Source organism: Cricetulus griseus, chromosome 2, assembly GCF_003668045.3.
Source record: "Cricetulus griseus strain 17A/GY chromosome 2, alternate assembly CriGri-PICRH-1.0, whole genome shotgun sequence".
Taxonomy (NCBI): Eukaryota; Metazoa; Chordata; class Mammalia; order Rodentia; family Cricetidae; genus Cricetulus; species Cricetulus griseus.
Genome location: NC_048595.1, coordinates 443,542,915 through 443,568,249, shown reverse-complemented (window position 1 = coordinate 443,568,249; position 25,335 = coordinate 443,542,915). Strand labels below are relative to the sequence as shown.

General features: G+C 46.1%; 1 protein-coding gene across 15 annotated transcripts in view; it reads left to right on the top strand.

The window, feature by feature from the left end:
* The window catches only part of Hdac4 (histone deacetylase 4), a 255,535-nt gene that overhangs the window by 119,338 nt on the left and 110,862 nt on the right, over positions 1-25,335 (top strand). For 14 of the 15 annotated variants that reach the window (XM_027397619.2, XM_027397617.1, XM_027397621.2 and 11 more), the window contains one exon: positions 8,525-8,596. The exons of the other annotated variant lie outside the window; for it this stretch is intronic. In XM_027397619.2, the coding sequence (XP_027253420.1) occupies positions 8,525-8,596 (72 nt within the window). The remainder of the gene's footprint in view (positions 1-8,524; positions 8,597-25,335) is intronic. 15 annotated transcript variants of the gene reach the window in all.

Here is a 25,335-nt window from a genome sequence, read left to right as displayed (position 1 = left end):
GGGGTTGGGTACAGTCTGCTTGGGTTGGGGGACAGGGGGGCTGGTAGCTGGCCATTCATGGCAGACTTGCATAAATTAACTGAATGGCATATCTTGGTGCCAATAGGATCCCACCAATGGTCACATGGGTTAGGGCCAGGGGACAGTGGCTTGCTTTATGGACCAAGGGGATAACGCACTGGTCACTAAACCCAAACAAATGTAGTAAAGCCACCCTGACTGCACGCAGGGAATAGAGTGGTCTGTGACTGAGCTACTGTGTGAGGAGCATACTGTAAAGGCCACAGGCTGCTGTTCTCATGGCCAGGACTCCTTGGGGAAGGGGGGCAGGGCCTTTCACCTCTATTCAGACAAACAGCCATTTATGTTCCTCCTTTGTGCAGTAAATCATTTTTCATGATTGTTAATTTTTTTTGTCTTAGGCTATAAAAACCCTATTTTTTCAAATTTATTTGTGTTACATTTTAATATATTTGAGTATGTGCATTTGTGTGTGTTTTGTGGTTTTGTGTGACACAACATATGTGTGCAGATCAGAGGACAGTCTGTGGTAGTCAGCTTTCCTTCCACTATCTGGGTACCAGAAATTGAACTTAAGAGTGTCAGGCTTAGGGGCAGGCACCTTGCCCACTGAACCATCTCATGCTGGCCCTAACCTGTTTTACAAAAACAACAACAAAACAAAAAAACTGCTTGCCAGTGTTAACCTAGTTTAATAAGACATACATACATACATACATACATACATACATACATACATACATACATACGCACACACGCGCGCGCGTGCCCTTAACTCAGGAATTCCTCCCTTTCTCATTAAGTCATATTTTAGTTCAACATCAGCATTTCTGTATCCTGCAACCTCACATGCCAGAGTATGTTGAAGTTTCTTTCAGAGCCACAAGGTTGCAGTTGTAAAGTGACATTGGGTGTCTCCTCTGTCCTTTGTGCAGTAGGCTGGGCCGTGGCTGGATGGCAGTGCCCTCTGACCTTTCACACAGAACTCGGTGGCTGGAACAGATCATACAGGGATCAAGGGTGGGTCTGAGAGGAGTGGGATCAGTTCCTGTATAATAGCAAGAGCTGAGCTCTCTAGGGGTCGGGCTAGGATAGCAAGGAGAACAGAGAGAAAATGTCTTCATCCAGATCTTGGAGGCAGATCTTCTGCTTTGGAGATGAACAGGATTATGAAATGTGGCCTCTGGAGCTCAAGATTGTGTGTACATGGCAGAGTCGGGCCTGGAGCCTTGTGTAAGGTTCCTTTCAAGGTCCTTCATAACTGTCTGAGCCCCTGAAGCCATGTAGGCAGCATCTGACCTGGCCCTGCACTTGTGCCTGTGCGCCTAACTTCTCAGGCCTAGCACCTGCTACTCTCTGCCTGCCTGTGCAGTGCTCCCGGTCAACTCTCATCATCTGAGATGCAGGCAGGGAAGAAAGTGCATGTAACTTTTCATGTGTGACCGGTACTTAGTGATGCTTCCTAGAGATAGCAGGATGGGTAGAGAACCAAAGCTGTGTCTTAACCATGGTGGAACGTGCCTCAGTCATGTGGGTGCTCAGCACTCATGCAGGCAGTTGTTGCTTTGTGTCTGTTAGTCTGATTTTCTGTTGCTGTAACAGAGTACTTCAGACTTGGGTAATTTATATAAAAGGTGGTGGGAAAGCTCAAAAGCACGTTGCTGGCATCTGGCCATTCTCTGCTAAAGGTATGGTGCTCCAGATAGCATGATGGAAGTTAGATATGTAAGCATGACAGGCAGCTGGCTGTCTTTATAGCAACCATGTGCACTGGCTGATGCAGCTCTGTAAGAAAGAAGCCAGTTGCTCTAGAGTAGCACTAATCTTTCCCATTGAACCAGCCACCTCTTCAGTGCCTTCCACCACACAGCACTTCTACCTTGGAAATCAGGCTTCAACCTATATTTTGGTGGACACACCGTATTCATGTTGTATAAGCACACTTGATGTGATGTGATGTGACAGGAATACTCAGTCTTTCACTGTCTTCCTCTCAAGTGTACTCATGAGAGTGGGGAGGGGCGTGACCTGACCAGTCCTGCATCAGAACCAAGGTGTGTTTCATGAGCAGCTGCTGGCGTCAACCATCTTAAAGTAGATGCTAACGAGGAGGTGGGACACAGTACACAGAGAATCTGGGCGCCTTTAAATTCTTGGAACCCACAACTTTTGTAAAGATTGTTTTAAAGAGTTCAGTGTACTGGACTGGATACCATGCTTTCTTGAATTGTCATGGCTGCCACTTGCCTGTAGGTTCCCCTATACTGTATGTCTGAAAAACATCTTCAGTAGAAAGAGAAGGTGCCGTTCATCACTGTAAACACCTCAGCTTTTCCTGTATTGAACAGTTGTTCACCAAGTAGCTTTACTGTATCAATCTGCTCTTTACTTTATGATGTAACAGTGGGCCGAAGTGTGACACTAATCCTGAGAAGAGTCTGGAGAGCAGAACTCAGAGTGGAGAGGATCTCAGACCTTACCCTAGCTTCTTACTGTCTCTGCCTTGACCACCTTGACCAGGTCTTTTTCCGAAGGGAAAGAAACAACATTGATAACATTTGAGAAAAATAAGATCGCCATATTTCCAGATGGGAGGAAATATTTCTCAGTGGTCTGGATTGATGCAGAAAAGTTACATACATTAAGCAAACATACCTGATTAAAGATCTGTCTTGGCAAATCAGAAATGCCAGGCAGTGGCCAGGGGGAGATGGTGCACACCTTTAATCCCAGCACACGGGAGGCAGAGACAGGTGGATCTCTGAGTTTGAGGCCAGCCTGGTCTACAGATTGAGTTCCAGGACAGCCTCCAAAGCTACAGAGAAACCCTATCTTTAAAACAGAGGGAGAGGGAGAGGAGAGGAGAGCAGAGGGAGAGAGAGAGAGAGAGAGAGAGAAAAGAAAGAAAAATGCCAGGCAGCTTCCTCAGCATGGTAAAAATTACTTGTCAGAAACTTATAACAACCTAGATGCCCCTCATCTGAAGAACGGATAGAGAAAATGTGGTACATTTACACAATGGAGTACTACTCAGAGGGGGAAAAAAAAAATAGAATCTTGAAATTCACAGGCAAATGGTTAGAACTAGAAGAAACCATCCTCAGTGAGGTAACCCAATCACAAAAAGATAAACATGGTATGTACTCACTCATTTTTGATTTTTAGATGTAGAGCAAAGGATTACTAGCCTACAATCCTCACTGCCAGAGGAGCTAGAAACAAGGAGGACCCCAAGAGAAGATTTCATAGTCCTTCGAAGAAGGGGATGGGGACAAGAACCCCTGACCAAATTGGAGCCTGGGGCAGGAAGAGGAAGGAGAGTCTTCATCCAGTAGCTATTCGAAGCAGAAACAGACACCCACAGCTAAGCACTGAACCATACTACTGGAATCCAGTTGTGGAGAGGGAAGAGGGTTGAGCAAAGGAGCCAAGACGGGGATGGAGAGACCCACAGAAACAGTGGACCTGACTTACTGATACAACGGAGACCCTAGACATAAAGCTGGGCAAACAGCATGGATATGGATACCAGCTAGGAGCCAAAAACAGTCTATGGGTCCTCTAACAGCGGAGCCAGACTATCCCTAGAGCACAAATGGACTTTGGGAGCCCATTCCCTATGGAGGGATACTATTGCAGCCCAGATACAGCAAGGAGGGCCTAGACCCTCCCCCAAGCAATATGACAGACTTTGAAGGTCCCTGGTGGAAGGACTCACTATCTCTAGGGAGGAGTGGGGAGGGGATTGGGGGGGTCTGGTGGGGAACATGGGAGGATGGGAGGGTGAGAGAATGGGGGGATGGATATGTAAATATGAGTAATTAAAAATAAATTTTAAAAAAAGAACTCCAAAACAAACAAAAAAAAAATCAAAGAAACTTACAACAGGTGCCATGCTTCTTGCTGAAACAACATTGCCAGGAAGACTAGAAACAGGACAGGGCCTGTGCTGTTAGCTCCAGCCCAGTACTGTAAGAAAAAGCAGCCCACAGTTTGGGAAGGGAGCAGCAGGACTGTCACTTTCAATTTGGAGAACTTGAGAGAAGCTGTGGACAGTTCAAGATCCAAGGATGCCCATTGCCCATATGCATCAGCAAACTAAAATAGAAACTTAAAATCTTAAACAATTTTAAAACTTTTTATGTTTTAATAACATTTTAATATTGTTATGAAAACATTAACATCTAGGGAGACGCCCAGGTAGTTCGAGAGCTTGACATCAAATACTTTAAGGCCACAGGCTTAGCCAGACTATGGTTGTCGAATGTGGGAGGGATGGGTAGGTAGAAACAGATTCCTGTGAAATGTGACTGTGCAGTGGCCACCTTTACTCAGCTGCTTCTATAGAGGAATGCTGGCCCTCCTTTGCCCAGTGTAAAGACTGTACAGAACTACTGCAGGCAGGAAGGTGAGATACTGGGCACAGGACCAGCAAGCTGGCAAAGCATTGAGATGCCAACTGCAACCCAGCAGTCTACTGACTGATGGTGAAAGATCAGACCTCTTGGCTGTTCTCATGGGAAAACAAACAAAAAACAACAAGGATCAAAGCATTGTACTTTGTGCCATGTGCATGGGATGCAGAATTGGCTTACCGTAAACAGGGAATGAAGGCGCACGAAGGAACCCAAAGAGGGAGAGCCTGCACCATCCTTGGGCCGAGCTCTGCCAGTGACTCTGGGAGCTTCAGCCCCCTAGAGTTGATGTGTGTTTGCAGAGATCCTCTTTTCAGAGTCACTTCTTACCTTGGAGGCCAACATGTAATATCACAGTAGTGCTGGATCTGTTATCAGATTCCAGTGGTTTTGAGATTGGTCCTCAAAGATGTGAAGATGCAGGGCTAGGGATTTGGATATCATTTTTAGAGTACAGCAGTCTCAGAACAGGATGACTTTTGGTCCTGATCCTGGCACTGGGCCCCTGAAGTCCTTGGGGGATTTCCTGAGCAATGGAATGTCTTTGGTTTCTCTTCACTCATGTCCACTTTAGGCTAGTGGGCTGCCTTGGAGTCTGGTCACTAGAAAGACAGAGATTCTAGGGTTGGAGCTGCCAGCCCTATCTACTGATCTAGTATATAAAGGTGGGAGCAGAAGGACTACAGATTGGCTCATAAAATCTCTTGACTGGTGAAGTTGAGCTTGTTGCCAGGTCAGTGAACCAGGAAGAGGATAAATGATCACTGTTCTAGTTTCATTTCTGTTGCTCTGATAAATGGCCTGACTGAAAGCAACTCTTGGGAGAAAGGATTTATTTGGCTTACTTGCATCAGTGAGGGGAAGTCAAGGCAGGAACAGCTAATCAGAGCGCATCCATAGTCCAGAACAGAGAAATGAATGCATCTTCGCTGGCTGCTTGTACTCAGCTGGCTTTCTTCACTCTTACACAATTCAGGGCCCAGCCATGAAATGGTGCTGCCTACACTCAGGGTGGGTCTTCCTACACCAATAATCAATCAAAACAGCCCAGACATTCCCACAAGTCCACCAGATCTAGATAGTTCTTTATTAAGACCTTCTATACATGTGATTATAGATTGTCAAGCTGACACTTAAAACTAGTGTCACAACCACCCCAACTCTATGGAGGTGAGACTTCTATACCTGAGGACTTGGGCGATCATGTACATGTTCATATGGTATTCATTTTTATCCTTAATAGTAACCCTGCAAAGACAGTTGCCCCCTTATTCATGGAATTGTGTTTCAAGATGCTCATTGAATGCCCAAACCACAGAGAGTACTAACTACTGTAAGTGCTGTTTTTTCTGTGCACATGTACCAGTAGTAAGGTTTAATTCACAAATTGGGCATATCAATAGAGTAACAGTTAATAATATATACAGTAGAGCAAGCATAGCAAAGTCTTCGAGTAAGTTCTGTCTATGTGATCTCTTTCAAAACACTGTCCTGTGTGCCACTCGCCCTCTTATGATAATGGTGAGATGGGTTAGTAGCCTTTGCAACTTCTCCTTGGTGTGCCTGAATTGCTCACACGACTGCTCTTGTGCTTTGTGGCTACTGTTAAGTAAAACAAGTTACTCGAATGCAAGCTTTGCAGTACCATGACAGCTGGTCTGCTAGGTAACAGAAACAGCTGTTAAGTAGCTGAGTAACAAGTAGGCGGTCCATCCTCAGTGTGGGTATGCCGGACAAAGTTTGGTTCACAGTTTGGGCATGGTGGGCCTGGAGCACTCAAGTTTTCATCTGGTATTCAGAATGTCATGCAATTTAAGACGTAAACTTTTTTGTAGAACAAGCTGCTATCATCATCATCATCATCATCATCATCATTTTATTTTAGACCTGAAGTTGCCCCGTTCTCAATAGTAGGGTCAATGTGAACAATAGGTAGATAGTGTCAGAGTTGAATCAGAAGGTGTCACTCAGCTGGTAGCAGAGTCAGTGGGTGTCAGAGTGCAATATTTGCTCTTCTAGGAAAAGCTGAATTATGTCAAGCTAAGGTCTGACTTATATGTAGAATCTGTGTTATCTCATCAGCTAATTTATATGCACAGTAAACATTATATTGAAAGCTAAGAAACACACCAGTAAAAAGCCAAGAGATCATGTTTATGGGCCAAGACTCAGTCACACGACACATTGATATAAATACACAGGCACACAGAGAAACCTTGTGTAACTTCCGCTGTGCACCAGCCACTTTGAAATGTGAAGTTTCTTGTGGGAGTGTCGTAGGTGCTATTGTGTGTCATCCAGAGTCATTGGGCCTTCAGAGCTCAGGGAGGATACCAGCTCAAGCCCACACTCCAGAAACAGTCTCCATGTCTGCTGGCATACTGCGCCAGGGTTGGAGTGCTCCAAACTGGTCAGCTAATACACCTGAGATTTTCCCAGATGGATGTGTAAGGTGGAAACAAAGGAGACTTCTGTTGATGCACTGACAGCAGAAACAAAAAGAACCCTGAGGGTTTCCCTGCACTTGTTCCTGACCTAGCTGTTAGAAGCCTGTAGCCAGCCTAGGTGCCTTTGGGATTCCTGAAAGTATCTACCATGGGTTTAAAATGTTTAAGTATGTACACACACACACACACACACACACACACACACACACACACACACCACACACACACACAGAGAGAGAGAGAGAGAGAGAGAGAGAGAGAGAGAGACAGACAGACACACACACAGAGAGACAGACAGACACACACACACACACACCCTTTTGGAACATTTTACTGCTTTCTACAATGAGCACTTATTTCTTTGCAGGAAAGAAAGGCTTGGGAATTACTTTCTGCCCTTTGAGGTTTCTTTTTGAGTAGTCATAAAGGTTCAAGGAGACTGTTGTTGCCTTTACAACCCATCCTCTTGAGAAAGCCTTTGGTTTATAAGTAAATGGCAGGGTGATTTTTTTGAGATTAGTGGTTGCCTATAAGATGATAGAGACTCCTGTCCTCTTTCTCATCCCTGAAGCATGGTCTACATATCCCAGATAGGCTTAGCATGCTTCTTTTGACTATTATAAAATGCTAAAGTTGCTAGAACTCGATTCTGCGTGGTGCAGAGGAGCAGTCCCACTCTGTCTCCTGTGTGATTCAGATGATCTCCTGCATGTTGCTGTCTCTTTCGTGGAAGGGCATGCATTGGATCTCCTGGGTTAAGGCTTCTTTCTTCAGAGTTGAATTCCTCCCAGGACACACAGATTGGCTCTCTTACTTGACCTGATCTATTTATTATCTGTTTGTGTTCTGCTTTGAAACCCTGTCTGTGGGGGCTGCATGTCTGCCCTGTCATGGGTGACTGCTGATGCAGGTCTGCAATTGTTTGCATGTCCCTGCAGAATGTCAAATACTACTTGTCACAAGCTGAGGTTTTATGGGTCTTCTTTCCTTCATGTTTAGGGAACACAGAAGTACCAGGAGGTCTATATCCATCCTGTGCCAGGCTTGGTGGTGGGTGGGTTCCAGTCTTATTCTTGCCTCAAGTCAGAATAGCCAAATTGGTTCCTGAATGTGATCTAAAAATGGATTTCAAAGAAATGATTGTGTAATCTCTGTAAGGACGCTGGTGCTGGCAAGGCATCCCCTGGGGCTGCGTGGAGTACCCTGGCACCCTGTTTCCTGCTGACTGCCACACGTGCCCTAGCTGCTGTTGTTTGTGTCAAAGTCCAGACCCTTCCTCCTTATCTTAGAAGAGGGGGTGCTCTTTATCTTAATGCTTGTGGTCTCTGCAGAAAAGCTCACTTCTGATAAGGCTAAATATAAGTAAACCATGCTAGCCCAACCAGATGCCCTCAGGCGGGAATCCCAGTTCACCATATCTCAACTGGGGGCTGTTTTGATTATTCTACAAAGAGCCTTTCATTTTCTCTGGCAAGTAAAAGTAATCAGTGCTGGAATTGAAACTGTCCTCTAAAAGATGGGTGGGGCTGGTGACGCTGGGTGGGGGGCGGGGGTGGGGCATACATGCTTTTCAGTACCATTCACTGCCAGAAACTTTCTGCTCAACTCGCCCTTTCTGAAGCCAGTGTCTCCTCTCCTCAGATGGACTTTCTGGTCGAGACCAGCCAGTAGAGCTGCTGAATCCTGCCCGTGTGAACCACATGTCCAGCACGGGTAAGTCAACTCACTTGGCTTTGCTTTGAAGCCCTGCTTTACTGAGGGAGTATGACGAGAGGCACAGGTCACTTTACAAGTGGAAGTGTGATAGGAGCTGGATGCTTTGTGTTTGGTGCCTACTCAGATTGCAGTTGAGCTGGTTTTTTTTGGTGCCTGGGCTCTGCTTTCCACCTGCCACACCATTGGCTCTACCCTAGAACATTGATCACAGGTAGGAGAGCCCTAAGTTTTCGGCTATCTTTTAAAGTTTGACTTTTTGAAAAGTTTGACTTTTACTGTCTCTCAGATTCAGTTCTCTCAAGTCATTTTGTCTAACACTGCCATAATTTTGGTGTTTTGAGACAGTTTCCTGGTGCTTACCCATTGTGGAATGAGATGGAGAATTTCTCACATGTCCTAATGGACTATGAAAAAAATGGTAAATAAACATAGTTTCTAAGAAAACCAGAAAATGTAGGCTTTGTGTTAGCTTTTCTACCATGAAAAGCACACTGCGCTCTTTGAGAGCCTGTTGCTTACTGTGGGGTGGGCTATGGTTCTCAGTGCTCTCTCTGACCTGCCTTCATTCTGCTGCTGTGGCTGGCTGCATAGTTCCATTGTTGAATACCTAGGCTTTGTTTTCTCATTCCTCAGACATGAATGATAATGCCTCCCTGCAGAGTCCTCACTAAGCTCAAATATATGTGTTAGCTTTTTAGTAGTTCTTCGATAAATGTTGTCTCTTAATGTCACACTGACTAGTACTGAAGATGGCGTGGGATGTAGCTATGACATGCCAGCTCAAGAACCAAGTGTTTCCTGTGCCTGTTCTCCTCACTTTCTTTCTCTGCTCCAGGGATGGTGTGTCAGCAAGGGTTACTTCCATGAAATTCACTCTTCTCTTTAACCTCTGTAGCCAATCTCCTTTTTGTTTCCTAACATGTATGGCACATTTCTGCAGTATTGAAGGTCAGAGTGTTTGCGGCATGACTTCAAGTCTATATAGAAGAAGCACTGTCAGTAGGCAGAGAAAGGCATGTATCCACAGGGTGTGTGGGACATTTCATGGGGCCCACATCTTAGCATGTGTCTGAGAAGCCACTAGCATAGAGGGCATGCTTTCAACTCCATTTCGGTCACTTACACCAAGTATCAAATGCTTCACAGAAATAATAAGCTTGAGCTACAAAAGACTTGAAAATTGGTGTGAAATATCTTTCATGTTGCATTTTTATAGTATGGAGCAGAAGCGCTGTGTTTTGTGTCATCAGTTTGTGCAGTATTCCTGACAACTGAGTTAATCGTACCTATTTTCTAACATGCATGCCATGAGAGTGTATCCTGTGTAAGCATACATCCTTTCACTTGAGTAGGAAAAGTACCCAGGCACTTCTCATTGCCAATCACATCTCATTTCTAGACCATTCCTTGTCCTGCATTCATGAGCACAAGAAAATTCTGGTGGTGATAAACAAGCTTTGCTACTTTGTAGCAAGAATTATTAGGACTAGAAGCTACTCTTACAATTTCTCTGGCACTACCTGCTCCCTTGGTGCAGTGCTGAGGAGTGCTCAAATTGGAGTCTTTCTTGGGAGTTTAAGACCTAACGTTCTGTCAAGAACTCCCAAAGGCAGCTCACCCAGGCCTCCCTGTACTCCCAGCTCAAAGCAGTCCTGCTCTGCTCTTTGCTTTTTCTTTCCGGGGCACCATGCGTGCAGGTACCATTTCGTTTCCACTTTCATTTTGCTTTGGACTCTGTATTGAAGGAAGCAGAAAAAGCCCTGTCCTAAGCCCACCCAAGACACCACCTTGTGTTCCTGTTGCATTTTGGCTTCTTTGTTCCTCTGCCCGGTCTGCCCCTGGTCTCTGGGCTTTACTACCTTCTATCCCATCCCAGAGGCTTTGTGAAGGTGTCCCTAGCAGGAGTATTGCAAATGAAGCAAGCAGTCCAAGAAAGACCAACGGAAAGCCTAGGATGAGAGAGTCTTAAGTGTTCTTGCTATTTGGAATCAACGTGGGCGAGGGTGTAAGCGGAGTAGCCCAGCAGAGGGATCTGGGGGTGGTGGCTTACCCAGTATGGAGTAGGGTGCTTGAAGTATCTCTTGTGCCTGCCAACACTTTACCACAACCCTGTGCTCACCCAGTTGGGAAAGTGACTGGTTGAAATGTGAGCTAGAGCTACTTTCCGAGTGCTGCCCTCTTAGTCCACTCTGGTGTTAATACTGATGGGACTGAGTGAAGAGTTACGCTTGGGATTCTTCTCTGCCTATGCAGCTGCCTCCTGTCTCTGTTTTCTGACTCCTCCTGTTCTCTCTTGGGGCATGGTGCTGTCCAGTTTTCTTCACAGGTATTGTGTGTCTGTTGGGGCTCTGCCTTCAGTCTTTTTCTGGTTGGTAAGCCCATTAGCTCATAAGGCCCTTAAAGGCCCTGGCCCGTTCTAGCAGCTTATATTTCCAATCTTGTTGAACCCCTGTAACCTCACTCTGGGATGGGTACTGGGTACCAGAATCCTGGGGCAAGAGACCAAGCAAGTATCTCAGCAGGTTGCCTGTAACATCCATCCAGCCCTGCTTCTGCTCTGTGCGTCTTCCTCTGTAGAAAGGGATCTCTGGCTTTGCCAGTGGTATGAGTATGGGAGCCAGGTGGTCCAGGCTCTCTGAGCAGGTGACTATTACTACTTACTGCCTTGTTCCAGGTCCTGGTGCTGCCATTGCTGTGCCTCTGAGCGCGTCATAGCTGAACCATGTTTCCCATGGCTACTGCTGGCTTTCGAGCCAGTCTGCATCTGAAGAGACAGTGTTCCAGGACCTGTCCCAGAATATTCTTGTACAGGATGTGTGTGCTGCTGTGTTAGCTTCCACTTGTGTGGCTCTTGTATCTCTTTAAGCAACCCACCTACCACTCTGATTGTGTTCACTGTGCCATTTACCAGAAGTGCTGCTGGATTTGAATGCACCCTCTTGACTGACTGGCTGGCTCCCTCTCCCACCCCCAGCCTAGACCCTGTCCACCTCTGCTCTGCCAACCTGTTTCTCAGCTGGGTTTCTTTACCACTCCAGTGCCCAGGGAGGAAGAAAACAGCCTTCCCTTTAGGGTGGGTATGGGGTTGTTTACACTTCTCACAGTTGTCCAACTTTTCAGTTCTGTGTTGCTGCTGCTGCTACTTCAGCTACAGACCAGAAAAGCTCCTTGTCCACCACAGGATGTTATACGAGGCATGAAAGGTAGATAGGTAGCTCTTGGTTTTAGTGCTGAACACTCAGGGTGACTGTCCAAAGCAGACAGTTCTCCCTGTGTGTGGAGTGCTCCCAAAGGGTCTTAGTTCCATGGATCCCAGTGCCATGAAGCTGGTGACTGGTTGGGGGTGTGACTGTATGTGTGGGTACTTGTTTGTGTGGATGCAGGTGCATGTGTGTGAGGTCAAAGATCAATCTTTTGTGTTCTTTTGCACCCCTAATATGGAACCTAGAGGTCGGGATTAGACTAGGCTGCCAAGCTCTGAGGGTTCTCTCCTCTTTCTCAGCTGTAGAATCAAATGTCCTCACTGCCATGCCCAGCTTTTTACATATTTTCTAGAGATTGATCTCAGGTCCTCATGCCTGCATGGTAAGCATTTTACCTGCTAAGCTGTCTCTCCATGGACCGCCTCCTCCAGCCCTGTTTCTTAATCTTAAAAAGAAAATGTATAGTAGCCTTGGGATTAACCTCCAGGTTTGTCTGTACAAAAGATGGAAAACAAGCTGCATTTTCCATAGGTAAGTGAGAGTTCCTGGCAGTTAGGGCAGGAAGGAAGTGTTTGCTTCTCGGTGTTGTGGATGGATCAGAGAGAAGTGCCATTTTTAACTGGACTAGTGTACAGAGACAGGTTTCTGTGACATCTTTTGTGGTCAGTGCACCTTGAATCTGTGTTTATCATCAATTTTTATTATAGTTTTAAGACTTTTGTATCTCAGGTAAATCAGCCAGGACATGCAAGAGGATTTAGTTTGTCCTTGTCCACCTTAGGTAGCTGGGATGTAGCATTAGTTTTCAGTAGCTACATGTTAGCCTTGCACGTTTCCTACTCCCAACAATTGGTTACCTTTAAGGGAGAATCCTTTTGGGATCATACCCTGTACACTTGGTTGAACCCCCAGGTTTCTGTGTTCCCAAGTGGCTCTCATGCTGCCATGTGGAACCAGAACTCCAATACATAGATCAAGGGGCCTCTTGACTAATGGGCTGAGTGTTTGGCTGGAGCAGAGAGCAGAAGTAGGTGGCCCTGTCAGGTTGGTGAAGAGCTTGAGGTTGGGGTGCCATCTCCGTCTCATTGTGAGCAGCCTTTCTCCAGCAACTCTAGCCACCGCTTCCTTCATGTTTCCAGCAGAGCTGTGTCTGTTGGCTGAGAGGAGATCTAATGGGAATGCTGGGTCAGCCTGGCCCTGGTCCCTCCAGTTTGCCTTCCAAGCAGCCATTCTTTTCCTGTAGGTTCCCTGCCTTTGGGCCTGCGTGCACTCCCTGTTCCCCCACCACCTTTCCTGTGTTTGTTGGGATGTTCTCATTCTTGGATTGAGCATTTAACTCATTTTTTTTTCCTTTTGATAAAAGAGTTTATTAGGTCATACCCCTCCTTCTGGGTAGGAATGAGATGGCTTTTGATAAATTCTCATTTGGGTTGTTTAATTTGTAAAATGTGTTACATCAATACTTTGTAAAAGCATTTATGTTTCTCAAGAGAGTTATTTTCAGATCTCTTTTATGGTTCTTTAAAAAGTGATACTTAGGTGTTTAAAATGTGAAAGTATGAATTTTCCAGTAGGCCTTTGCTAGGATACTAGCTTACTGTAGCATGTTAGAAGAAGTTACTGAGCCTTTGGGTTTTGGGAGGCAGTTTGTCTTATGGTCTACTTTTTGAGACCTCAGTGTGTCACTTGTGTAGAATTGAAGAAATGTCAGAAGTACTAAATGCCATGGAAGTATCAAGACAGTGAGAAAGACGATTCTAGAGGGCTGTCCAGGAAGCCGTAGACTAGCTCATCCTTCATGCACTCATTCCTGCAGGTTGGAGTTTCTTGCAGCTAGGTTCTTCCTTAGCTTTTGAGATATGTGCATGGGCAACTCAGAGATTCCTGTTTCTGTGGCACTGGGCTGTGCCTCCAGGAAGGGACAGTCAACTCAGAGAGTCATCATGAGGTAGGAGAAGGGGGTAGGATCTCACTTGGGGGTGGAGTTTTCTTGAGAAGCTGACATGATTTCAGCAACATTGGATGGTAGGACTGGTCGGGGATTGAGGGATACCCCTGAGGGATATTGGTGGCTGGGAGGTGCCAGGCTTTGTTAGATACTCTAGTACCAGCTAGCATGCAGGAGAGGCAGGGCAGAAAAGGGGCTGGCCATGTATGGCACCATTACTACTCACTTGCCAACATCCTAGGCAATCAGTCTTTGCGTAGAGGAGAGATACTCCTGGAAGTTGTGGGCAGTGATAGAACCTGGCCGGCTCTGTGGAGAGTGATGGGAGGTAGCCACCAGGGACAGGGCTACTGGGGAGGAAAATAGATGGGATGGTGGCACAGCTGATAGGTACAGTAGGAGGAGAGAAGGTTGTTGGGGCTAGAAATATCTGGCAGTCAGTGGGATTCTCAGGTGATGCCTCCACTCAGGATGTGAGGGAGATACCAGAGTGTAAGGTAGACTGGACTGGCCTGGCCTGAAGCACTTGCATGATGGAGTCACATTAATTGATGATGGTGGGTAATTAGTTGTACCTACATGGACTTTTCTATCAAAGGTAGTCTTCCATCCATTGTGGAGGAACACTGAGTCTGAGCACGAACTGGACAGATAGAGGGATGTGAGGGCATTCAGACAGCACAGAGGTAAACCTTGGAGGCAAAGAGCCCTTGTTCCCAGTGTAGTGTGCAGAAGCTGTTTATAAGAGGTAGTGGAGCATTGTATTGCTGACTCGGCAGAGGGTGTGCTGCGGGACTGGGTTGAACCCCAAGAGAGTGTCCACATGTGAGGAACCAGGTGCTGTAGATTTCAGGAGGACTTATTCAGGGCCCAGCTCTGGTAGCTCAGTATAAGTGGTGACAATGATGACAACTGTTCCCTTGTCACAAGGTTGCCCTTCACCTAAGCAAAGTGCCATGTGTTTTCTGTAGTGTCAGTCTTGCAGGAAGTACCTCAGAAGGTACAGGTTAGGAAATAGACTGACCTGCCAAGTAACTTCCCCAAGGTCACTCATTTATCTGCTGACTGACTCACAACATGCTCCCATGAGATTCTTCAAGATGCCAACATCTGAGCCACCAGCACACATCAGATTCCCAGCTGTTCTTTGGACTGTTTCTGTCCCTAGGACCCCAGGAAGCCTTGGAAGGCTGCATTCCTCTTTGACCATCTGAAGTCAGGTGAGGTTAAATGCCCTTGCTGCCTTGTGGGGAGGGAGCTGGAGGAGGCCCACTATCCCAGCAATGCAGCTCTCAATTCACCCCATTCCCTCCTTACACCAAGTGCAAGAAGCATTTGTTTTTACATATTTCTGCTGTTTGTGTTGGGTAATAGTGGTTCCTACTGCAGTCCAGCTGTTAGGTGAAATGTATAACTAAGTGTTTGGCGGTTGCTAAGAAGGAAATTCTGAAATTCTGTGCTCTTAAGTAATACTGACCTTACATAACTGGAATGGCAAAGACAATGCAGATTTGGTACCCTTCCCAGACCACTGGGACTATTTTTAATTTTCCAGTAATACATTTTTACTCATTGGGTCTAGGGTAATGAGATTGCTTTCAGAGGTGGCTTGAGTTGAATGCTACTGTGCGCAGGTCCAGCAGTGTTTGGGGGAGAAACTTTTCCCAGGGCCCTGACTAGACAAATTTATTTATGGGTGAGGACTCAGTTGGCTGTGACCAACTCTGAAGCCTGTGATTTTCCACCTGTAAGAGTGTGGCTGTGGCCAAGGGTGAGCCAGTGTTCAATAATAATAAAATGCTAGTTTGGGTGTTTCTGTGTAGTTATGCAGTCTCAGAATTCCTTCCCAGTAAGTAACACTGTTTATAACATCATTACAGCAAAGTCTCCAGTATATGGTTCTGTCCTTTGTTATTTCTGGAGGTTCTGCTTGTCTTAGGTAGCAGTACTCACACATGAAACTGTGAAGCACATTGACTGTGTTTGGTGGGTCAGGCCTCATTGTACGTACGTATGTACGTGCATGCGTTTGTGTGCTTCTCTAATGCTGTCACCCACTGCACCAGGCTTTATCTGTACTTCTTGTTCATATGTGTTTGAAGTCTTCTAACTTGCATAAGAAGTTTTTCCTTCTTGGTGGGTATAGAATGAATTTGGAATATTAAAAGGATTTTTCTAAAGAACTTTGAGGGTGGTTCTGAAATAGCAGGAGAAATCCAACCCTGACTTGAATATTTAGCAGAGGAGCCCAGATGGTTAGCCATCTTTAGCTGGACTTTTGCTGTTACTGCCAGCAGAGGACTTCCTGCACACAGAGCACTGACTAGGCTGTCTGAGCCCCTACTTTTCAGCCCCACTAGTTGCTCCTCTCCAAACAAAATCACAGTGTCAGGAATGCAGGAGAGGTGCAGTGAGGCAATCAGGTGTACCTTCCTTGTAGCATAGTGGTGCCCCTCACGCCTGAGGCAGGGATGTAGCCCTAGGAGTTTCTCAAACAGCTAGTCAGAGTTGTGTGTAGCCTGTGGGAGAGGAGAACTGTGATCTGTCTGAGTCAAATTTGGGGCACTCTTATGAGTAAAGTTTTCTGTGCTGTTGACAAAGATCTTGGAAGTGATTTGTAAAGACAGCTCGTCTTCAACATCTTCAGGACTAAATTTATGCTTGTTGTTTGGTAAGAATCCTGGGGGCAAAATACGACACACTGGGTATCCCTATCAAAATGACAGTCTGTCCATAGCAACTCTGGCTGGCAAGAGGACACTCAAGAGTGCTGACAGATGTGGAAGTGGCTGCTCTTCTGATTAAAGGGCTTCTGTGTCCTCTCAGCAACATGCAAGGAAATGTAGTTGGATATGGAAAGGGGTACACAGAATGACAGCAACAGCCCTTCCCTGTCAGCCTCTGCTCAGCCAGAGGAATCCCAAACCCCTCCCACGTGCTTGCCTTTTGTGGTGGTTATTGTTGATAGCTTTCTTGAAACAAGCGGATACCTGTAGTTTTATTGGTGGGTGCTGTCATAGTTTCTAGGGCTTTTTTTTTTTTTCCCCACAACTCTTCCTGGTCCCTGGGACCCTTTGGCTCGGTTCCTTTCCTTCCTAACACTGTGTGGAAGAACTTAGTGTTGTCTTTGTGATCTCCCTTTTACTTTTACCATTTTGCCTCAGAGTTCTGTTCTTGTTTTAGGTAACTGTGATTATTGTTGTTGTTACAACTACTGCTGCCCAGGTGTCTAACAGTGGGAATTGCTTCTGTGCTCAGCGTTAACATTTCTAAGATGACGATGATTGTTACCTACTTGGTTTTGGTTATCAAGACAGGTTTTTCTGTGAAACATCTGTTGCTGTCCTGGAACTCACTGTGTAGACCAGGCTGGCCTGGTCCTCCTGCCTCTGTCTCCTGACTGCTGGGATTAAAGGTGTGTGCCACTGCCACCCAGCAATTACTAAGATTGTTTAATGTGTGTTATGTTTAGTATTTTAGAGTTGTTCACATATATTCAGAATACAAGTGTTCCAAAAGGCTTACTGTTCCTGTAGTTGGACTTTTGTTTCTGCCCGTCTCATTACTTTTGGTTTTGCTGCAGCATGTTTAGGCCCATGGTCTGCCTGTATTTGTGTGAGGAGTTTTTTGTGGTTGTAGTGACAATACATAAGGCTAGTACTTTACAAAGGAGAGAAGTTTGCTGAAGCTTATAGATACCAAGGCTGGGAAGTCCAAGAGCATGGTGCCAGCCTCTGGCTGGGGTTTCTGCTGCTTCATCCAGAGGAATGCAGAAGGGTGGAAGCAATATGGGGAGTCCTTTCCCAAGTGTGATCTAGCAAATGGAGCAGATCATAATAACCGGCTCCCTCACATGGCAGGGATAATGGTTGGGACCTTGGCTCTCTGAGCACAGAGTACCCTTTCTACTCCTTCCCTAGGCTTACTCCTACCCAGTCCAAAGCTCTGGCTTCCATTGGGACAGTCGCCCGTTTCAGGTCAGCACCCTGTAGCACCAAGTCTGGAAGCTCTAGGGGAAGAAAGGTACTTCCCGTTTAGAGGTGAACAGGAGGGTGGAGGGCAGAGACGTTATCCTAGCACCCTTGCAGCCAGCCCTCTGGCTGTCCAGCTGCTCACTAGCCTTCAGAATCCTGTGGCTGTGTATCCTTACATGACATCTTGTCTTACTGACTTCAGAGTGCCATTTAGGGATAGGTGGGGTCAGTGCCACCAGCCAGTCCTTTACTCGAAGCACTTTCTTAGGCATGGTGAGCTGCCCTCCTCCGCTGTGGCCCTTTGAAATTGTCTTCCCAATTTAAGTTAAAGTTTACTGGGACTCCTGGTATCTCATAACTTCAGAGAATGTCTGTTCTCAACCAGCTGTAGCCATTCCTTTTAGGAAGACATGGATGGAGCTGCAGATTGAAACCTCTGGATTAAGCAGCCAGACTGCTTCCGTACATATTCTCACTGGTCCTTAGAGCCTGCTTCAGTGTCTCTGAGCTGTTTACACACTCAAGGCCAGCAGTCCAAACAGCAGTCTAACCCAGTGACATTTGTCAGTGACAATGTTACCATTGCCCTTATTTATTTCAGCTTCATTGCCCTCTTTTTGTTGTTGTTTTCCCAAACAGGGTCCTGGAACTTGCTCTGTGTGCCAGACTGCCCTTGATCTCACAGAGATCTGCCAGCCTCTTCCTCTGAGTCCTGGGATTACAGGTGTGTGCCACCACCACCTGCCACCCCTTAATTTTTATAGAAAGTCCCTGAAGAAATCTGAAGACATGGAGTCTGGACATTGCATTCTAGGGCTTATATACACCTGCTTGACATGTCTGTGTAAGCAGAGGGGGAAGAGTGAATCCCCACCTGAGATATTTTGTTTTATTTTTAAAATTTAATGATGATGATTTAAAATTCTTTGTGGTGCTGGGGAGCAAACTCGGAACTTCACTGATGCTGGGAAACTACACTGCAGCCCCCTGCCTGGAATTTAATCCTGTCTTTGCAGCATTAGCTGCTGAGCAACTACAGTCTTACTTTAGAAAACTCCTTGCCAAATTGGAGCTAGTGGGGGTCTCCAGCTGGCAGTTCAGTACAGTGAGAGGTGAGATAGGGACAGAAAGAGATAGGGACACTGGTACATCCCAGTGCAGCTTTGTTGGCATTTCTCTCACCTCAGGATAAAGTCAGTGCTGTGTACTCCTTTCCTGTATCTTTACTTACTAAGCCTGGTTGGGCCATTTTTCTAGAGTTATTATTGCTATGATAAGACACCATGACCAAAAGCAAGTTGGAGAGGAAAGGGTTTATTTCACTCACATATAGAAGTTCATCATGAAAAGCAGTTAGGGTAAGAGTTCAAGCAGGGCAGGAACCTGGAAGCAGGAGCTGATGCAGAGGCCATGAGGGGGTTCCACTTACCGCCATTTCCCCCAGTTTGCTCAGCCTGCTTTCTTATAGAACCCAGGACCACAGCCCAGGGATGGCACCATCCACAATGGGCTGGGCCTTCCTTATCAAACACTAATTAAGAAAATGCCCTACAGCGGTGGTTCCCAACCTTCCTAGTGCTGTGACCCTTCAGTTCCCCATGTTGTGGTGACCCCAACCATAAAATTATTTTCATTTCTACTTCATAACTGTCATTTTGCCTCTGTTATGGACCGTAATGTAGATATCTGTGTTTTCTGGGGACCTTAGGTGACCTGTGTGAAAGGGTCATATGACTCTGAGGTTGAAAACTCCTGCTTTACAGCTTGCCTACAGCCCAGTGTCATGGAGGCATTTTCTCAATTGGGGTCCCTTCCTCTTAAGGTGATGCAAGCCTATATCAAGTTGATATCAAATTAGCCAGCACAGCCATCTTGGACCACACTGAGTAGTAGGACCTTCCTTCCTCTTAAGAAGCATGGAGAAGGGCCCTTCTGAAGATACAGAGAACTATCTCCAGTATTCTGAGCTGAGTGTTATTGTGTGGTTATTTTGACTGTGAGAACCAGAGTTCTGTGTTTATACTAAATAGGATAAAGGAAAAAATACACTTACTTATATCTCTCAGAAGCTTTTTACTCAAGTTAATTTCTAGTAGGTTGATTTAAAATGAAATGTATATATACATGTACCCAAACTCAGTAAATTGCACATCTAACATAGGTGGATTTTATTGTAAGCAGATTATATAATAAGGCTATGAAGGAGTCAGTTGGTATAAGCCACCGATACGGAGTATAGAGGGGATCAAGGAATATTTTTTTTTTCTGTGAGAGTGTGTTTAAGTAAAACTGGAAGATTTCATGGGATAGTGGTAGATGATGCTAACTCGCAAGACTGCTCCCTGCCTCTTAAGCCGTCCCCCCCACCACAGTGACTCTGGGGCCCAAGCTTCTATGTATAAACCCTGAGACCACTTCTCAGCCACAGCATTGGGTCCCAGAACCAAAACCCAGTTCTCTACAAGAGAACAAGTGCCTCCCAGGTGGGTCTCCATCCCATGACCCCAGCTCGGTGCTTCCGCAGCACCTGGTGCCGTCAGAAAGTGTAGCTCTGAAACCGGGTGGGCATGGACTGATGCACAAGTCTGGAGACACACCACTGGTGATGGTGGTTGGGCCTGTGGGTCCTCTTCTCATCTGAGGGTCTTCCCTCTGAGCCCCTCAGTCATACTGTCTTACAGAATTAGCTTCTACGCTGAGGGCAGTCCTTTGTTAAGTCCTTTGTCCTGGCTAGTTTATTGTCAACTTGACATGTTAGTGTGATTTGGAAAGAGGGACTCTGATGTGAGAAAATGATCCATAAGAAGATCTATAATGTGTTTTCTTAGTTAGTGATTGATGTGGGAGCAGCCAGTTCATTGTGGGGGTGCTGCCCCTGAGCAGGAGGTGCTTCTGGGTTTATAAGAAAGCAGGCTGAGCAAGCCAGAGGGATAAGTTAGTAACCAGCTCTCCTCCATGGCCTCTACCCTTGTCAGTTCCTGCTCTTACTTCTGGGTGATAGACTATAAGCTGTATGATGAAATAAACCTTTTCCTTCACGGATTGCTTTTGGTCATGGTGTTTTATCACAGAACCCTAAGTAAGACAGATGGCTTGGCATGTGTCAGAGCTGGCCTGCTCATCAGCTCTACTGTGTTGTTTAATCTTTCATGATAAAAAGCTCCTTCTACATCTTGGGTCCATTCCAGAAATACAAGGATGATTTCAATAACATTCTCTGTAAGTCTTCAGTTTTTCCTTTACTTTGAGTCTTGGTACACTCAGGATTCGTTGCGGTCTAAAGCATGAGTAGATACAGTTGTGCCCCCAGCCACAGAAATAGCTCTCTGTGACTGCATGCTTAGTAAGTCTTTTGTCTTTTGCACAGTGACTCCATGGTTCCTGTCAGTCCCAGGGGTATCTCTGCTGCTTCCCTCAAACCAAAAGCCATGTTTGCTGAGTAAGATTTTATGGGCAATGCTCTTTCCTAGCTTTGTCTTATGCTTGCAGTTATAAGTGTGGTGACTTCATTTCTGCATGTCCTCTGGTGTTCTGCTTGTTTTAGCTCTCTTGTGTGAGTTCACTACATTCGTTTAGAATACTGGGGCAAACTGGCTAATGTCGTTTGAGAACTTTATGGCCAAGACCGTAATCTTTCTTTCTCACAGAGTCTCTGTGTAGTTGTATAATGAGGTTTTCTACTCCCTGGTAGGGTGAACCAGGCCTCCTCATACTTTGTGTTTCTTTGAAGAGTGTTATTTAAAATGAATGATCACTTGGTTGGACTTTTCCAGGGATGCCTTGGGAATGATTTTGTGGTAAGATTTTGAAATATGGTTTCAGTTTATTATGAGAGCATAGAATTATTTTGACCTTTTTTTTTTGGTCTGTCAACCTTGGAATGTTGTGTTTTCTAGAAATGTGCCTGTTTTACACTGACTGTACATTGAATTGGTTTAAATAACTGACATATCTGAAGTAACTGGTCTTTTTTAGCTTCTAATATTTTTTATTTAGAAATAATCTTACTTTACGTATCAATCCCCCATTCCCTCACCCTCCCATCCTCCTGTGCCCCCCACTGAGCCCCCAATCTACCCCTCACCCACTCCCCAAGGATAGTGAGGCCTTCCATGGGGGACCATCAAAGTCTGTCACATCATTTTGGGGAGGGCCTTGGCCTTCCTCCATGTATCTGGGCTGCAATAGTATCCCTCCATAGGGAATGGGCTCCCAAAGCCCATTTGTGCACTAGGGACAAATACTGGTTCCACTGTTAGAGGTTTCATAGACTGCCCAGGCCTCCTAACTGGCACCCACATTCAAGGGCCTGGTTCGGCCCAATGCTGGTTCCCCAGCTTTACTATTGGGGTCTCTGTGCTCTCACTAGGTCAGGTCAGCTGGTTCTCTAGGTTTCTCCAGCTCTGTCTTGACTCCTTTGCTCATCCCTCCTCCCTCTCCACAAGTAGATTCCAGGAGTATGGCTCGGTGCTTAGCTGTGAGTGCTTGTTTCTGTTTCCATAAGCTACTGGATGAAGGCTCTAGGATAGTAATTAAGGTAGTCATCAATCTCATTATAGGGGAAGGGCATCAAAAGCGGCCTCTCCACTACTGCCTAGAATCTTAGTTGGGGTCATCTTTGTGGATCTCTGAACATTTCCCTAGTGCCAGATTTCTCTTTAAACCTTACTAGCTCCCTCTATTATGGTGTCTCTTTTCTTGCCCTCCTCTATTCCTCCCCTGACTCAGTTTTCCTCATCCCACTTGTTCTCATTTCACCTCTTCTTCTCCCCTTCTTTTTTTTCCTACCCCCTCCCCCGACTGCTCCCAATTTGCTCAGGAGATCTTGTCCCTTTCCCCTTCTCCAAGGGATCATGTATTTCTCTCTTACGGTCCTCCTAGTTTCCTAGCTTCTCTGGTGGTGTAGATTGTAGTCTGATAACCCTTTGCTCTAGGTCTTATATCCAAATAGGAATGAGTACATACCATGTTTGTCTTTCTCTGACTGGTTTACCTCACTCAGGATGGTTTCTTCCAGTTCCATCCATTTGCCTGCAAATTTCAAGATTTCATTGTTTTTTGTTCCCGATGCATAGTACTCCATTGTGTAAATGTACCACATTTTCTCTATCCATTCTTCAGTTGAGGGGCATCTACGTTGCTTCCAGGTTCTAGCTTTTACAAATAATGCTGCTACAAGCATAGTATTCTGATTGTCAGAGATAATGTCCCTGCTTTGTTCATTATCCCACCAAGAAAAATACTGTCTTTTGGTTAGTGTGTGTGTGTGTGTGTGTGTGTGTGTGTGTGTGTGTGTGTGTGTGTGTGTGTGTGCGCGTGCGCGCGCGCGCGCGCGCACGCACGCACGCACGCACGCACATACACATGACATACTTGTGGAAGTCAGAAAGTGTCATGTGGGAGTTGGTTCTTTTCGTCCAGGTCATCAGGCTTGCCATAAAATGCCTTACACGCTGAACTCTCTCTTCCTCTCACATGCACACCTGCTTGTTTGCTTGCTTGCTGTTTAACAGAGTCTTGTGATGTAGCCCTGGCTGACTTGGAACTTGATCTATAAACAGGGCTGGCCTTGAGCTCAGTCATTCTCCCCCTGCTTGTGCCCACACAGTGCTAGATGTGCCAGCACATGCACCAGCACCAGGGTCTTTGTTTCTAATGCAAGTATGATACCTTTGGCACGATTTTCAGGCTGAGATAAGAGTGACTTTCCATATCAAAGGTTCGATCAACATTTTTACGTCCCTAGGGGTGTCTGTAATTGTTTGAGTTTGCTGTTAGCCACAGGGTTCCAGGTAGCATCCACTTGGTGGCTGATACATACCACAAATTCTGATTAACCAGTAGCCTTCTCCTCCCTACCTTATTTTTAGTCTGTGTTCTTGAGATTTATCTGCAAGAGGTGGTTGGTCTTGTAGTGAAATTCTGTGTTTCAGATTTTGCTTGGGTTCAGCCCTATCCTCTCATTTGAAAGGTCTCTGTTTGCTGTTGCCTGTCATTTGGAAGTTGGATTTAGAGACTGGATCAAGACTGGCTGTCTGAGGTAAAGTTTCTGGCTTTAACTGTGTGCATCTGCCTGGAGATGGCCAGGTGTGTCTTTTTGGAATCAGGAGCAGAGGACTAACTTTCCACTTAGTCTTCTCTGATGGTTCTCATCCTACCCACTCCTAGCAGTCAGCTGTGAAGCAGTAGTTGTCCCATGGGACCCCAGCTGTCCTGGTGCTTCAGACTTTCCCCACCTCGCTTCTGCCTGCCTCACCCTTTCCATACACCTCTTGCTGCTGCCAGGTTTGATGCTTCTGGCTATCTCCTCCCGAGGGAACATGTCCTCTTTAGCTTGTTTCTTTGAGCCACCTCTACCTTGCCTTGTCCATACTTCAGTGCCCGTAGCTCCTTCATCAGGGCTTCATCACATGTACCTTCCTGTGACCCCGTGTGTCAGTGCTGCTTCTCTGTTTGTCTGTGCTGAGCCTCTAATGTATCAGCTGGTCCCCAGAGGTGTTCTGGCTCCTTCTCCATGGCCCTCTATAGGAAGACCACACTTACATGTTGGGGGAAGGGGTGTGTCTGGCTTTTGTTTTGTGACCTCTGTGGTTTCTTTTTGAGATTGTCTTAATGTATTACGTTTTTCCACTTGGTTGTTTTCTGTGTCTGTAGGTGTGTATCTTCCACTTTGGAATTTTTAGCTGTTGAGTTTTTTGAAATGTTGCCTCTCAAGAATTCTGGCAGATCCAAGCTACAACTCTGGAACCTGAATCCCAGGACTGAGGCATATGTTGGCATGCCTCTTCCTGCCATGTGGGATGGTCAGGCGGGAAGACTGAGTGTACAGGGAAGTGAGTGGGTAGACGAAAAAGGAGAACCTCTCCATGTCCCCAGGCTGTAGAGTCCTGGGTATGCTGTGGGACACTGGAACTCCCAAGAAGCCTTGGGTTTCTGAGGTTAGAGGAAGGCATGCCAAGACTTCCCCAGAGCACGTAGGGCCTTCCATGGGGCTGCAGAGTAGACTTGGGTGAGTCTGTCCCAGAAAGCAGGGGCTGGTACTTAGCATGTCACAATTCCTAGCTGTTGAAAGAAAAGGCAGCTCCTTCATGCTGGGCCTGGACCAAGACAATCCTCAGATCCTTTGTGCCCACACGTCCAGAGTCACCACTTGTCCTTCCTCAGACAGGAGTTCTGAGGGCAGCAATGCTGGCAGATTTCTTTAATTAGCAGGTGCCAAGAACCCTCTGGTCACTGTCTCTTATCCAGCTCTCTGCCCAAGGTCTTCACTCTGTTCTAGAACCTTCCACAGCCTGGCACCTTTCCAGTGGAGCTTGGTGCATTCGGTTCCCATTTTTTGAGGTTCAGGTTGAGTTCCTACTGGACTGTGGCTGGGGTGTAGAACCCTCTGCTTGAACTCGCCCAGCATATAGCACATTGGCTAGAGGCTGCCGACTGTTCCGTAGAGCTGGCTCCTTTGTGTGGCCTCAGCAAGTCCCAGATACACAGAAACTGCTCCTAGAGCACGGCTTCTGACTCAGCCAGGGGTGTGAAGGTAGCCTTGATCCTGCTTCTCCTCTCACTCTCCTACACTACAGAGCCCTTTGTTTCCCGAACAGTTGGAGATGCTAG